Consider the following 14463-nt stretch of genomic DNA (forward strand, 5'->3'; position numbering starts at 1 on the left):
TTTACAATATATGCGGCCCACGACCCACACGAGTTGGTGTGCTATAGAATATAAAAGATATCTCGTCTTGGGCCAAGTCGGTGGTGGTGAAGGAGATGAGAGGGTGATCGTGGCTGAAATGACTGAATGACAGAGTGATGCAAGAGCATAGCGTTGGTTTGATGGGGTGTGAAGCAAAGAAAATGCATTGTGATTGGCTGACGGCAGGGGCGGATCTAGAAAAAAAAATCATGGGGTGGCAAGCAGGGTCAGGGTTAATTTCTGGGGTCTCCGGTCGAGGGCGAAGCCCGTGCATTAAGCGGAGAACGAGGGAAAAAGTTCACCGCTCAAATCTGATGTTTAGTCGATTGATTTGTGTAAAATGGCTGATGTTCATTTGCACCGACATGTCGACACTGCAGCGCGGCCTGAAAACGGCTTTGTTTTCGTGTAGTGACTGATTTTATCTGGAACTCTCCAGTCCCATGTTAACACATAGGAGAAAAGGGGCGGCACCAGACGAGCCTCCGGGAATAAGGTGAATAGCGGGGGTATGCAAGTTTTGCTTTTTCCGTTTAGATGCAGGCTGAGCCTCCCAAAATGAGTAGTAGTAAGTAGGGGGTTTCAAACTCAGTTGGTTGGCACTTGGTTCCTTATTTAGCTTTAAAGTGTCCTGTCAAAAGAGAACTAACTGAGAGTGAGCCTCTGAAGCACCCATAGCTTCTAGAGCACATGTGAGACATCCCATGTGTAAGACCTTTAAGAGGCGTGGCAGCTGCCACCCTGTGCCACCACTCTGGATCCGCCCCTGGCTGGCAGCGATTTACAAGTAACAAGAAGTTAAAGAAAGGCAGGAGTAACAGCGTCATTTGCCAAATCAAAACAGCTTCTACAATTCTTACCATTTTCCACCATGTTTTCCTGGAAAGAGAGCAATCCTTCAGTTATTAAGTTTGAATGAGAGGCAACATGAATATAATGTAACAACAGTATTTCTTACTAATGATCCTCAGGAAACAGAGGGACATCGTCACCAGGATGGTCACGGCTATGACAGTACGCACGAACAACATCAGCAAATGCCGCAGGAGATTTATCGATGGAAACGGAGCTACAGAAATTTAAACATAAAGATTAACAACAGTCAATAAGAATAAAATATCCTTAAAAACCACCATGCTAATTTATATTTGTTCTGTCTGTTCTTACCCGGTGTTAATTGTGTGCTGGGCTCAAACATTACTGTGGTGGAGGAAATTACCTTCATGTCCAAATCTAAATAACCAGATGTGCACATGTTAAGGAACAGGAGGAAGAAGCTCATTTACCATGTTTTTGATTATGCTTGACTTTCTATAACCCATGATATAGACCATTCGATACCTGAACTGGCGGTCTAAGAGTTACTTCCTGTCACATGACCTGTTGTAATCTTCACAGTGGTTTCTCTGTTTACGTCAACTAACTGTTTTTTATTACATTGCACTTATGGAAAGCACTTTGGTTCAGCAGGTGCTGTTGTAAAGCTCTATACATAAGATTTATTTATGTTTCATTATCCTAGTAGTTGATAATTATGACAACACTTTAATAAAGATTTTGTCTAAAATTACCTGCACTGGGGGTCATAGAGTCACTTCCTGTCACATGGTTTGAACTGGTTGTGGTTCTTACTGGATCAGGTGAAGCCGTGGCTTTGTTTGTTCGACTTGGAAATAATTCCCTAATGAAAGCTGTGAAAGAAAAGTGTTGATCTGAGTAAATATTTGTGAAACATAAACATCAGTCATGACTTTAGTCTGACCTCGTGATCTGTGTCCATCACTTTGAGGAGATCTGGATCCATCTCCTACAGTGTAATAACAGCTGACCTTTTGTCTTTGGACTTTTTTAAGATATGTCAGAAAATCATGAACAGAGACATAAAATAGACAAAGCTGTTCACTGTTCCTTGTCTTTGTCCGTGAGTTGATGCTTTGATGCGGCTGAGCGGATTCTCCAAAATACAGGTTACATTTTGAACCAGTCGCAGAAAGAGGCGGGAAGCAGAAAATGAAAACCTCATCATCAAGTCTGTGAAACATAATCTCTGGTTTTGGCCATTGTTGTGGATTTGGACGTTCATTCTCTGTTGTCCCTGGAAGTAAATTTCCACAAGAAGTTAATCACAACTATAATCAATGGTTAATTCTGTAAGCAGAAAAGGTGAACTCATGGATAAATACACATAAAATAGCAAAAACCCTGGAAAACTGTCTTGATTCACGTTTTCTCAGTAGCGAGACACTTACTCTGAACGGTGACGGAGATTTTCTCACTGTGTAGAGATGGAGACACTTCTCGTTCCCACTCTACCACATAGAAACACTGGACCTGAACTTCCACAGGAGGATTCTGGATCTCCGTCAGCAGATCAGAGCCTCTCACAGTCTGCTCACATCCAGAATTGCTCAGACTGTGTCCATCTGTTGTGTAGAAATGGCACAGATTTGAAGAAACAGCAGGTGGACGTCGACAGTGGAGTTTAACTTTGTCCTTCTCTGTGATCACTGATGAGGTCACGGTCAAAGAGGGAGGAGCCAAACCTGAGGAGACGCAGACTTGATTCTTTGCTTAAGCCTAATGACAACAAAGGCTTTGAATTTGTCTATTCTGTTAAAACAAACTTCCTCTTCATCAGTTGTGACTTACCGATGGTGATGATTCTCTCAGCGCTGAATGCAGATTGATAGTTTGGATAGTTCGTGTCGTCATAAAAACATGTGACAGTTATTTCCGCTGGTGGTCGTTTCTTCACCATCGACAGCAGATCAGCTCCGCCCAGTTCAGTCTGACACGATCGGAGCGATTTAAAGAGTTTTCTATCAAACACAAAGTGGCACATTTGCTCTCTGACAGGAGTTTGACAGTTCAATGTGACGGTGTTGGCCTCAGAGACGACTTCTGGATCCACTGTCAGTTCAGGAACAGGATCGTCTGTATTTAAAGAATGACAGTAATAAAAAAAATAATCTGGAAATAAAACAATAAAGGAACCATTAAAACAGACTTTAAAAAAGAGATTACCTCGAGTTTTATCCCTAAATATTGCATCTGTAGAAGAAAATGTAAAAGAGTGAATATCTCAAATGTTCCTCCTTCGTAGACTCTCCCTCTCTGTTAATGACAAGAATCTATTAACAAGACTGTATACATGTTATGTTCTACCTCATTTTGAATACGCATCACCTGTCTGGGCCGCTTTAAATGTCACACAAACTAACCGCTTGGAAAAACTCCAACGCCGAGCCATTAGGATCATACTACATCACTCCTACAACCAGTTACAGATGAGGACTATGAAGAACTCAAACTGGCTCCTTTAAAACACAGGAGAAGCTTTGCAGTTATGTGCTATGGCTACAAGATGTTACAAGGATTACTTCCAAAGGCTCTCCTGTCCCTATGTCCAACCATTAAAAGAATTCCTATTGAAACACGGAATAAAACACTTGTCCATCTGGGCATAGAGTTCCCCACGAGTCGAGCACTGGACCGATCTCCATTCCTATTTGCAACAAAGTTACTAAACAAAATTCCAGAACTGTGGAACTGTCCTACTTTGGACTGTTTTAAAGCAGTACTAAGTAACTCTTCCCCCTAGAGGCCATAAGCGCAACTGCAGGTGTAGTAGCAAGTTACGATTTTTTTATGTATTAATTGTCTTGGAGAATAAATACTACGCTGACAGGAAAGGCGAAGGGAGAGAGGGTTACTGTGCATCCAATTGTACAACGGAAATATTTTTTTTCACTCAAACTTGGCTGTAAATACTGTTTAAAGTGACGTTAGCCCGCAGTTAGCTTTGCCCGTTAGCATATTAGCTTCTTCTTCATGATTCCATTAGTGTGTATTGCTTTCTCCGGACCGGTGGCAGTCAAGTTGCAAACATGGTTTTCTGGCCAGAGACACCAGGGGGAGATGAAAGACCCTCCAATCATCCCATAAACACTTGTATTACCCCCACAGGGACTACGGGGAGGGTTTATTAAGGTAAACACGTTACTTAGTACTGCTTTAAAAACAAATTATGGGACATCGATAAGAGGCTGATCTTTGATGTTATGTTTTAATATTCATGAACCAGCCGTCAATGCCTTTGGGCACGACGTTTCTACTTTAAAGTTGTAATAAAAAAAATAAAAAATAAATATTGCATTTTATTGGCTGATTAAATAACACTGATGAAGCAGAGGAGCTTCAGTAGAGACATGTCAGACAGCAGACAGAGAAGTGAAGTGTGGGAGTGTAAATTCACCCAAATGAATCTGAGGAAACCACATGAGCCAGACCTGTACCACAGATGAATTAAAAAAGTCTCCCTGCAACCGACCACAGCAGAACATGATAGACCGGGTTTGTTTCGACCAGACGTAAATGTGGCCGTGTGTAAATGTAGAGAACTGGTTCACATGGGCCTCTTAACCGGCGACCTGCCATTTTAGGGTAAGGGTTAGCAACTACAGTGCCTCTCGAAAGTATTCATACACCTTGAACTTTTGCACACTTTGTCATATTTACAACCCTAAACATAACGATTTTATTTTATTTTTTACTGAACGTTCACACACAAGTAACCGACAACTGTGAAGTGGAAGCAAAATGATACATGATTCTGTTATTTTTCAAAAAATAGAAAAGTGAAAAGTGGGTCTTGCATAAGTATTCATACAGCATTTTCTAAGTGCATTAAATTGCCTTTAAAACATTCATAATGACTCCAGAATGTTCACACCTTGGCCTAACGGTTAAATAGAGGCACCTGTGTGTAATCTACTCTCAGTATAATTACAGCTGTTCTTTTAGGCCCTGAGAGCTGTGGTCGGAGTGTGTTGGTCACTAAACAACATCATGAAGGTCAAGGAGCACCAGAGAGGTCAGGGATAAAGCAGCATTAAGTTATACAAAGATTTCCCAAGATTTAAACATCTCCTGGAGCAACTGCACAATCCATCATTCAGAAATGTAGTGGTGCAAACTTGGTAAGTTTGCACCACTACAAACTTACCAAGACACGGCTGTTCACAGAAACTAACAAACTGAACAAGGAGAACACTGGTCAGAAATACAACCAAGTGCCCCATGATAACTCTGGAGGAACTGTGAAGTCCTGCCGCTGAGCTGGGGGAATCTGGACATGGGACAACTATAAGTCGTATCTACACAAATCTGGCCTTCATGGACGAGTGGAAGAAGAAAGCCATTATTGAAAGGAGGCCATAAGAAATCCTGTTTGGAGTTTGCTAGAAGTCATATGGAGGAAGAAGGAGCTTTGGTCAGATGAGACAAAAATTGAACTTTTTGGCCCAAATGCAAAACGTTAATATTCAAACAGAATTTTGACTCATGAAACTCACCTACTGTCAATGTGTTTTTGGCCATTTACAGCTGATTAGACGTGACCGCTAGCGTTCGTAAAGTGCTTTCTTTTCCCCGGACTTTAATTCCATCCAAAAATGAACGGGGCTGGCGTGTGTTTTAGAGAGGAATATCCACTATCCAACCAACTTCATGTCATGACATTTATAAATTCATACTGTTTAAATAGTTATAGCGTAAACGTGTTTCAAAACATTCGCACAGTGGATTCGATATCACTTTTAAACATCACCTTTTACAGCCACAATTGTTTTGTCGCTGTGGGGGGATGGACTCATTTCCTCATTTCGTTCCGTGTAGAAAAATTTGACCCGAACCTCAGCAGGAGCAGACTGCTCGTTCTTCAGCAGATCAGAACCTCTCAGAGTCCGGGTACATGACGACCTCGCCCACTCCAGTCCACTCAGAGTGTAGAAAGAACAGCTGGACACAGATACATACAGGGGCGGCTGGCAATACAGAGTTACACTGCTGAACTCTGTGATCACTGAGGGATGGACGGACACAGTGGGGGGGCCAGGATCTGAAAACAGAACTTAGTATTTATATGTATGTACATTTTAAAGTAAAACTATGCATAAATATGTGGAAAAGATTAATTTATGCATAATACACTTTAGACTCCTACCTCGTACACTGATGAATTTCTTCTCACTGAGGGGAGAGGCTGTGGCGTTGAGGTAAGAACATGCTACGTTTATTTCAGCAGGAAACTTTATGTCTACTAACGACAGAAGTTCACTCCCGGTGATAGTTTGATGACACGGCATTGTTTTGAACGGAGCTTTGTTAAAACTGTAGAGGCAACGACTCACAGGAACAGGAGTCTGACAATGTAAAGTTACTGTTCCTGATTTGGTGATGATCTCTGGTTTCACACTCAGTGCTGGAGCGGCCAGATCTGTGAATGATCAGCGGATTAAACAATTACATTCAAGTTATTTCAAGTCATTATTTCAAGTCATAAAACAGTGTCGTTTCTTTATCAAAATCATTTCGAGTTTGTGTGTGTGTGTGTGTGTGTGCGTGTGTGTGTGTGTGTTTCATAATTTGTGACAGTCTCTCAAAAAAAAGAAAAATAATATATAAAAATAAATGTTATATTTAATGTGTCTCGTTACCTTCCCCTCTGGCCTTTGACAACACAGCTGTTGAAAACAAGTTTCAATATTAGATTTAACATGCATTTTTAAAAATGTTTTTTTTGCACATTTTACATGGATGGGTTCATGAACTTCAATATGGAACAAGCAGAAATGGGAGTGAGACAAGAGAAAGTAAACTTTCTATTTAAAACAACATATGGATTAAAATAGGCTGTTTTTGCAGCTGATCAAACGTTTAAAGGAATAGGCCACCGTTTTTACATACTGAGATATGTTCTTACCTCACTTTAGACGTGTTAATATATCCCCGTCTGGTCTTTGTCCGTGCGCTCTGCCAGGCAAACGGAGCACATACGCAGCCTCTCCCACATGTCACATAGCTCCAAAAAAGCTCACGATAGAAGCTACCAAGCTCTTCCACGTGTTCCCTATTTAAATAAAGTTACGTGAAGTGTTTTCATGCGAAGTATATTTACACAGAAATGTAGCATGTCGATTTTATAAGCAAATAAAAAGGGGGACTATATTGTGAGGCGTAATGATACGAGGAGCAAAACGTCCGCGCAGTAACTCTAAAGACTTCCCCCGCTCACTTCCGTCAATAACCTTTAGGAGTTACTGCGCGGACGTTTTACTCCTCGTATCATTACGCCTCACAATATAGCCCCCCTTTTTATTTGCTTATAAAATCGACAAGTTACATTTCTGTGTAAATATACTTCGCATGAAAACACTTCACGTAACTTTATTTAAATAGGGAACACGTGGAAGAGCTTGGTAACTTCTATCGTGAGCTTTTTCGGAGCTATGTGACATGTGGGAGAGGCTGCGTATGTGCTCCGTTTGCCTGGCAGAGCGCACGGACAAAGACCAGACGGGGATATATTAACACGTCTAAAGTGAGGTAAGAACATATCACAGTATGTAAAAACGGTGGCCTATTCCTTTAAGACCACATGTCTTTAAAAGGCCAAATCTGTGAAAATGTGGATTCAGAGCCATTTTCTGTCAGGTTTTCTCACTGTCATGACGTCCTGATGCAAACGTGGTCGGGTTGTTGAGCTGCATGAGCAGAGCCTCTCACAGTGGCCATTGCTGCTGAGGCGGGGCTGCAGTGGAGCCGACAGTAGAGCGGGTCGTCTTGTGACTGGAGGGTCTGCGGTTCAAATCCTGCAGGTGCAAACTGTTGTGTCCATGAGCAAGACACTTCACCCCATGCCTCCAGTGTCTGTGTGCACTGGTGCATGAATGAGAGAGTGAATTGAGTGAAAATGTAAAGTGCTTTGAGTGCCTACAGCAGGGAGAAAGGCGCTATATAAATGTGACCACTAAAACAGTCATTAGGAATTTCCTAAAAGATCCTGAGGATTATGGAACAAAAAAGTCAAGTGAACGACCAATGACCAGTGGTTTCCACAGATGAGGTCCCTCAGTCATGAGATGCTCTCTGGAACTTGTGCACAAAGCCAGCGGCTGCTTGACCTCCTGCACCACCTGAACCTTTGTTCCACTGAAGGAAAAAGCACCCAGGTCACTATGGCGATATCTTTGAGGGAATTCAAAATGACCGTGTTACTGCTTCCCACCTCAGCAGACGTGGCGCCCTGCGAGAGGCTCTGCTTATGCAGCTCAACAACCAAACCTTCTGCCTTTGCAAGAAGGACGTCATGACAGTGTGAAAACCTGACAGAAAATGGCTCTGAATCCACATTTTGCACAGATTTGATCAGCTGCAAAACAGACATTTTCAGTTTACACAAAACTCTACTCACTTGTTGCATTTTGAAGTTCTAGTTGGAACTTTAAGATTCAACCGTGCAAAATAGGAATTCTTGACATTTTTCAAGTGCTCCTACATTTTTTATTGGTCCTGTATCTCCTAAAATGTGTCTACATTTGTAAACACCTGGCTGGTAAGATATTGTCTTCTATCATAATCACCAGAGTCATGTATTATACTTGCTAAAAAAAAATCTTACATTGTATTTGTTAAAGCATTTATTTAAACATGATTTAATTTGTCGTTCACTCACAGACTCCAAACCAGTGACTAATAAATGAATATAAAACAAAATACTCACTCATAAAGACGACAAATACAAGATATCCAGCCATGATTCACTTCTGTCTCTGAACTGCAGAGTGTTGTATGAATGTGCAGCTCATGACCCACAGGAAAGACACTTTAATCAGGTAACGAAACAGCGCTCTTCTTCATATGTCAAGGTTTAAATATAGGAAAGCGTGAGAAATGTGTTGCACAGTTTTTCACTTTGGCTTAATGACCAATGGGTGGAAAAAAAAGTCACACATTACAAGACGAATTCTATATATATATACACAGTCTGTCCTTCATCAAGAGACCTCAAAACTGAAACATAATCAATGCGTTTAGTCACGTTTGTTCCACATCAAGTCCTTGGAAGGTTTAGAAGATTAAGTCTGACAATCAGCTCAAAATGAAGCAATATACTGTATACGCTGCAAAATATTACATTATGTTTTATACATTTAAACCGGTGTAGTCAGCGGCTCCTGCAGGTGGATCAAAATATGCTGCACCAGTTATTGCCGTAAACTGTCCATCGTTGCTGTAAATGGGTCGTCCTGAAGAAATAGTCCCACAGGGAAGATGATCTGGCTCTAAACTGTGTTCTACAAAAACAAGATTAGCATTAGCATTAGCAAGCATCATATTTAACACAATATGTGGTCAGTGTGAGTAAAGTGCCTCGCCTCATATTCATGCTCACTGTGAAGCTCCTCTTCGTTCTCACTTGGGGAACCTGCTGGAGATATAATGGTGTTTGTGAGTCTAACTCCTCGTCATTGTGAAATATTCTATTGAACATTAGAAACACACCAGGTGAACAGTAGACAGTAGAAGTGGCTGAGATCGAACTGTCGACTCTCTCAGACAGAGGCTGAGAAAAAACAAGGAATAAAACACAACTGTCAATGAAATCTCACACAAATAAATCATTGGACTGATTATTACACAGGATTATTGCTTTTGCTGATTATGAAAAGCTCTTTGATCATAAGGTTCTGAGATGAGAAGAAACTACACGACCAGACTGAAACAAAAAGGTCACACTATAAACATTTGGTTGGACGCCTGAAGCACTCGCTGTGACGTTATGTCTTCAATGTCAAAAGATCCAGAGTTGCATTAAAATTTCACCAAGATCTTGCATTTTACAGATGGTTTTGTGAACGTTGTATTTGCTAACCCAAATAAAAGAACACCTCCCCCATTGTTTCTTTTTACCAGAGCGTCGCTGTTTGGACTGTTGGCGTAGGAGTCATCTGAAAAACACAACACAACAATACAATCACTCTCTGTATATCTCGTTCAATACAGTGAACGTTATTAAAGGAACAGGCCACCGTTTTTCCATACTGAGATATTTTTTTACCTTAGCTTTGACGAGTTCTTTAGGACCTGTCTGATCTTCACCCGTGCCTTCAGTCACGTAAACACAGCGCAGACGGCGTTAGCATTTAGCCTCTCCCTCTCTCCTCTATAGCTCCAAAACAGGTCAAGATAGAAGCTACCAAGCTCTTCCACGTTTTCCCTATTTAAATATGGTTACGTGAAGTGTTCCACTACAAAGTATAACTACACAAAATTAAACAATGTGGATTTTCTAAGCGGATAAAAGGGGGAACTATATTGTAAGGCGTAATAATACCAGGAGTAGTTCGAAATCCGAGCAGTAATCTTCACTTTCCTGCGCGGATGCCAAATCACTCCTGGTATTATTACGCCTTACAATATAGTTCCCCCTTTTATCCTCTTAGAAAATCCACATTGTTTAATTGTGTGTAATTATACTTTGTAGTGGAACACTTCACGTAACCATATTTAAATAGGGAAAACGTGGAAGAGCTTGGTAGCTTCTATCTTGACCTGTTTTGGAGCTATAGTGGAGAGAGGGAGAGGCTAAATGCTAACGCCGTCTGTGCTGTGTTTACGTGACTGAAGGCACGGGGGCAGATCAGACAGGTCCTAAAGAACTCGTCAAAGCTAAGGTAAGAACATATCTCAGTATGGAAAAACGGTGGCCTATTCCTTTAAGCTTTAAGCTTTGAATGAGAGGCAATATGAATATAATGTAACAACAGTATTTCTTACTAATGATCTTCAGGAAACAGAGGGACGTCGTTAACAGGATGGTCACGGCTATGACAGTTCGCACCAACAACATCAGCAAATGCCGCAAGAGATTTATCGATGGAAACGGAGCTTCAGAAAGAGAGACATGAACTGTCAGCATAAATTATCCTTAAAAAACATCACATCATAATTGTTCGTTCTGTTCTCAGGTGTTGATTGTGTCCTGGGCTCAAACATCACTGTGGAACCTGGACCTTCTCGCTGTGAAGCACGAGCGCTAACCGCTGTACTACCGCCATAAGGAGCACTTAGCACTTAGCACTTAGGACTTAGGACTTAGGACTTAAGACTTAGGATACTTAGGATTCAGACACTAAAGACAAAGACATTTTAAAATCCGTTCTCTGAGGACCCAGAAATCAGCAAACGTTTGTGTGTAGCTTTTTTAGGTTTAAAAACATAGACTTGCAACCAAATAAACCACGAACCCAGACTTTCCAAACAAGTACAAACAGCACCAAGAAGTTCTTACAAGGCCTTTATTTAATGGCCAAGCTTCATCAGGGCTCAGTATAATGTTACTGCCGTTCAAAACGTTCAAAAGTTCATTTATTTCTGTAATTCAACTTCAAATGTGAAACTACTGTATGATATAGACTCATTACAGGCAAAGTGAGATATGTAAAGTCTTTATAGTTTTGATGATTGTGGCTTACAGACCATTTTCAAAATATTATAATTTTATGAGATTTTTAATTTTACAAGCTGAGCCATAATTATCAATATTGTGACAAATAAAGGCTCCATATCTCACTTTGCATGTAATGAGTGGATCATGTATTACTTTCACAGTTTAAGTTGATTAACAGAAGTGAACGCACAAACAATATTCTGATTTTCTGAGTTTCACCTGTAAGGTTTAAACTTTCCTGACGGGCAAAAGGCGCAGCTGAAGCCCTTGTTCCAAACTACAGAAGGTTCCTCGTGGTCGACCTCATGATGTCGTATCAAAGGTTAAGGACAGACCATCCGTTACCTGGACTGGGGGTCACAGAGTCACTTCCTGTCACATGGTTTGGTCTGGTGGTGGTTTTTACTGGGTCAGGTGAAGCTGTGGTTTCATGAGTTTGACTTGGAAAGAATTGACTGATGAAAGCTGTGAAAGAAAAGTGTTGCTTTCAGTTAATATTCATGAAAAATATATTTTAACATGAAATCAACAAAGAAAACAACATCAGTCATGACTTTAGTCTGACCTCGTGATCTGTGTCCATCACTTTGAGGAGATCTGGATCCATCTCCTACAGTGTAATCACAGCTGACCTTTTTTCTTTGGACTTTACTGAGATTTGTCAAAAAATCATTAACAGAAACATAAAACTGACAAATCTGTCCATTTCTCTCTGTCTTTGTCCGTGAGTTGATACTTTGATACGGCTGAGTGGATTCTCCAAAATACAGGTTACATTTTGAACCAGTCGCAGAAAGAGGCGGAGAGCAGGAAATGAGAACCTCATCATCAAGTTTGTGAACCTCATCATCAAGTTTGTGAAAGCTAATCTCTGGTTTTGGCCACCGCTGTGGATTTGGACGTTTGTTTTCTGTTGTCCCTGGAAGTGAAATCCAAAGAACAAATATTACAAAGTGAATCACAACTATAATTCATGTTTTATGTTCATTTGTGAGCAGAAAAGATGAACTGAAGGATAAATGAAAAAAAAAAAGCTAAATGTCAAAAACTGGTAAAGAGTCTTGATTCAGGTAATATTATGATGTTTTCAGTAGCGAGACACTTACTCTGAACAGTGATGGAGATTTTCTCACTGTGTGGAGATGTAAAAACGTTTTTTTCCTGCTGTACAACATAGTAACACTGGACCTGAACTTCCACAGGAGGATTCTGGTTCTCCGTCAGCAGATCAGAGCCTCTCACAGTCTGCTCACAACTAGAATTGCTCAAACTGTGTCCATCTGTTGTGTAGAAGACGCAGTGACTTGAAGAAACAGAAGGTGGGCGTCGACAGGTGAGTTTAACTTCGTCCTTCTCTGTGATCATTGATGAGGTCACGGTCAAAGAGGGAGGAGCCAAACCTGATGAGAAACAATATCATATTATTTTCTTAGTTAAGTATGTGAGAACACAAAAACACCAAGTTGTACTCTGCATTTTGCTGACACATATTGTGGAAGAAAACTGCAAATATTAGTCCTTTTATGCATAATGTGGCGCTTCACATGAACTGAGCAGCAGACTTCATTCATTTCTTCTGTTTAATGACAATAAAGGCTTTGAATTTGTAATGTATTCTATTAAAACAAACTTCCTCTTCATCAGTTGTGACTTACCGATGGTGATGATTCTCTTAGCGCTGAATGCAGATGTATAGAATGTGTGATCGTCTCCGTAATCATAATAACATGTGACAGGTATTTCCGCTGGTGGTCGTTTCTTCACCATCGACAGCAGATCAGCTCCGCTCAGTTCAGTCTGACATGATTGGAGCCATTGGAAGTGTTTTTTATCAAATACAAAGTAGCAGTCTGGCTCTTGGACAGGAGTTTGACAGTTCAATGTGACGATGTTGGTCTCAGAGACGACTTCTGGATCCACTGTCAGTTTAGGAACAGGATCATCTAATAAAACATACACATACATGTAATAATAAAACCTGGAAATAAAACAACAATAAAAAACATTAAAACAGAAACTACAAATGTTACCTTGAGTTTTAGCCCAAAATATTGCATCTGTTGAGAATAACAAACATATTATATGTTATTGAAGATTATAAGATTATAAATTAAGGTTTACCTTCATTTTACATAAGGTTATATTATTGGTATAATTTATGAATACATTTGGTGATACGGTGTCTTAGCACATCGGATCAAGCCTCATCTATATTTATGTGCATGTCTCTTAAACTATATGGTCAGGATTGAATAACTGAAGGATAGTATTGAGCATCTTGTACTTTTTTTCTTGCACACAGGCTTTACTGCTGTTTAGTTTCACTCGCATTTAATTTCCACACGCTGTTACAAATATTGATTTAAATTAAACACAGGAAGCAAAACCTTCAAAAAAATAACCTGCATGTAAAGCCAGAATTATTGACCGACATCAAACACCGTGAATATTTATCTTAATTCATCCTCAGCTGAAAGAAGCAAAACAAATACAACAGCATTACTAGCTTTCACATATAGAACTTTACCTCTTGAGTACAAATAAATCTGTTTTGTTGGATTACTACATAAGAAAATAACAAATCGGTAACACTCACTGATGAAGCAGAGGAGCCGGAGAGGAGCCATGGCTGAAAGCAGATGAGTGAATAAGGAAGCCACAGTCAGACCTAAACCACTTCTATAGATGCTTCACACTTTAGAAGAAAAGAAAAAAAACACTGGGTGTGTTTTATTACCTAAACATGTCTGTGTGTGAAAGAGAACTGTTTCTGCTCTGGTTGCTTGAAAACATAAGTCATTTTACACATGCATGAGTCAGATCACCTTAGCCTTGATATTGCTTGCAGGATGAATAAGAAAGAAATAGATATTTTAAATCATAGTTGACAGTGTACAGAAGGTGCAACGCTGCAATGAAAGTGTTTTAATGCCAACAATAGCAACTGGCAAACCTGCTGACCTGGACAGGGAAGCGTCTGGCCACGGACAGGATCAGAGAATAGAAGAGAACAGATTATTTATTGACTTCTTACAAAGAAACAGACAAAAACACAGAACAGAAAATGAAATATATACATTAAAAAAGCACAAACCACACACACCCACACACATCTGTGGCAGAGTTCATGCAAACCTAAAGCAAACACT

General features: G+C 40.3%; 2 protein-coding genes and 1 long non-coding RNA gene across 3 annotated transcripts in view; all 3 read right to left on the reverse strand.

The window, feature by feature from the left end:
• The window catches only part of LOC306965531 (uncharacterized protein), a gene marked incomplete at both ends in the record, with an annotated part of 279183 nt that overhangs the window by 42934 nt on the left and 221786 nt on the right, over positions 1–14463 (reverse strand). The window contains 2 exons of the mRNA XM_079560005.1: positions 2271–2564; positions 11660–11779. Of these exons, the coding sequence (XP_079416131.1) occupies positions 2271–2564; positions 11660–11779 (414 nt within the window). The remainder of the gene's footprint in view (positions 1–2270; positions 2565–11659; positions 11780–14463) is intronic.
• Positions 5619–8655, reverse strand: LOC306965097 (uncharacterized protein; the record flags this gene model as incomplete). Its single annotated transcript, XM_079559341.1, has 4 exons — positions 8585–8655; positions 6519–6545; positions 6026–6298; positions 5619–5920 (listed from the first exon to the last, which is right to left on the reverse strand). Exons 1-4 carry the CDS (start codon positions 8616–8618, stop codon positions 5619–5621), a joined length of 636 nt encoding a protein of 211 aa, XP_079415467.1. The 5' UTR covers positions 8619–8655.
• LOC306966010 lies at positions 12979–13942 on the reverse strand. The gene is made up of 3 exons (XR_013793085.1): positions 13911–13942; positions 13345–13371; positions 12979–13257 (listed from the first exon to the last, which is right to left on the reverse strand). It is a non-coding gene; the product is annotated as an uncharacterized lncRNA (long non-coding RNA).

This window comes from Gobius niger, assembly GCF_951799975.1.
Source record: "Gobius niger genome assembly, chromosome: 7".
Taxonomy (NCBI): Eukaryota; Metazoa; Chordata; class Actinopteri; order Gobiiformes; family Gobiidae; genus Gobius; species Gobius niger.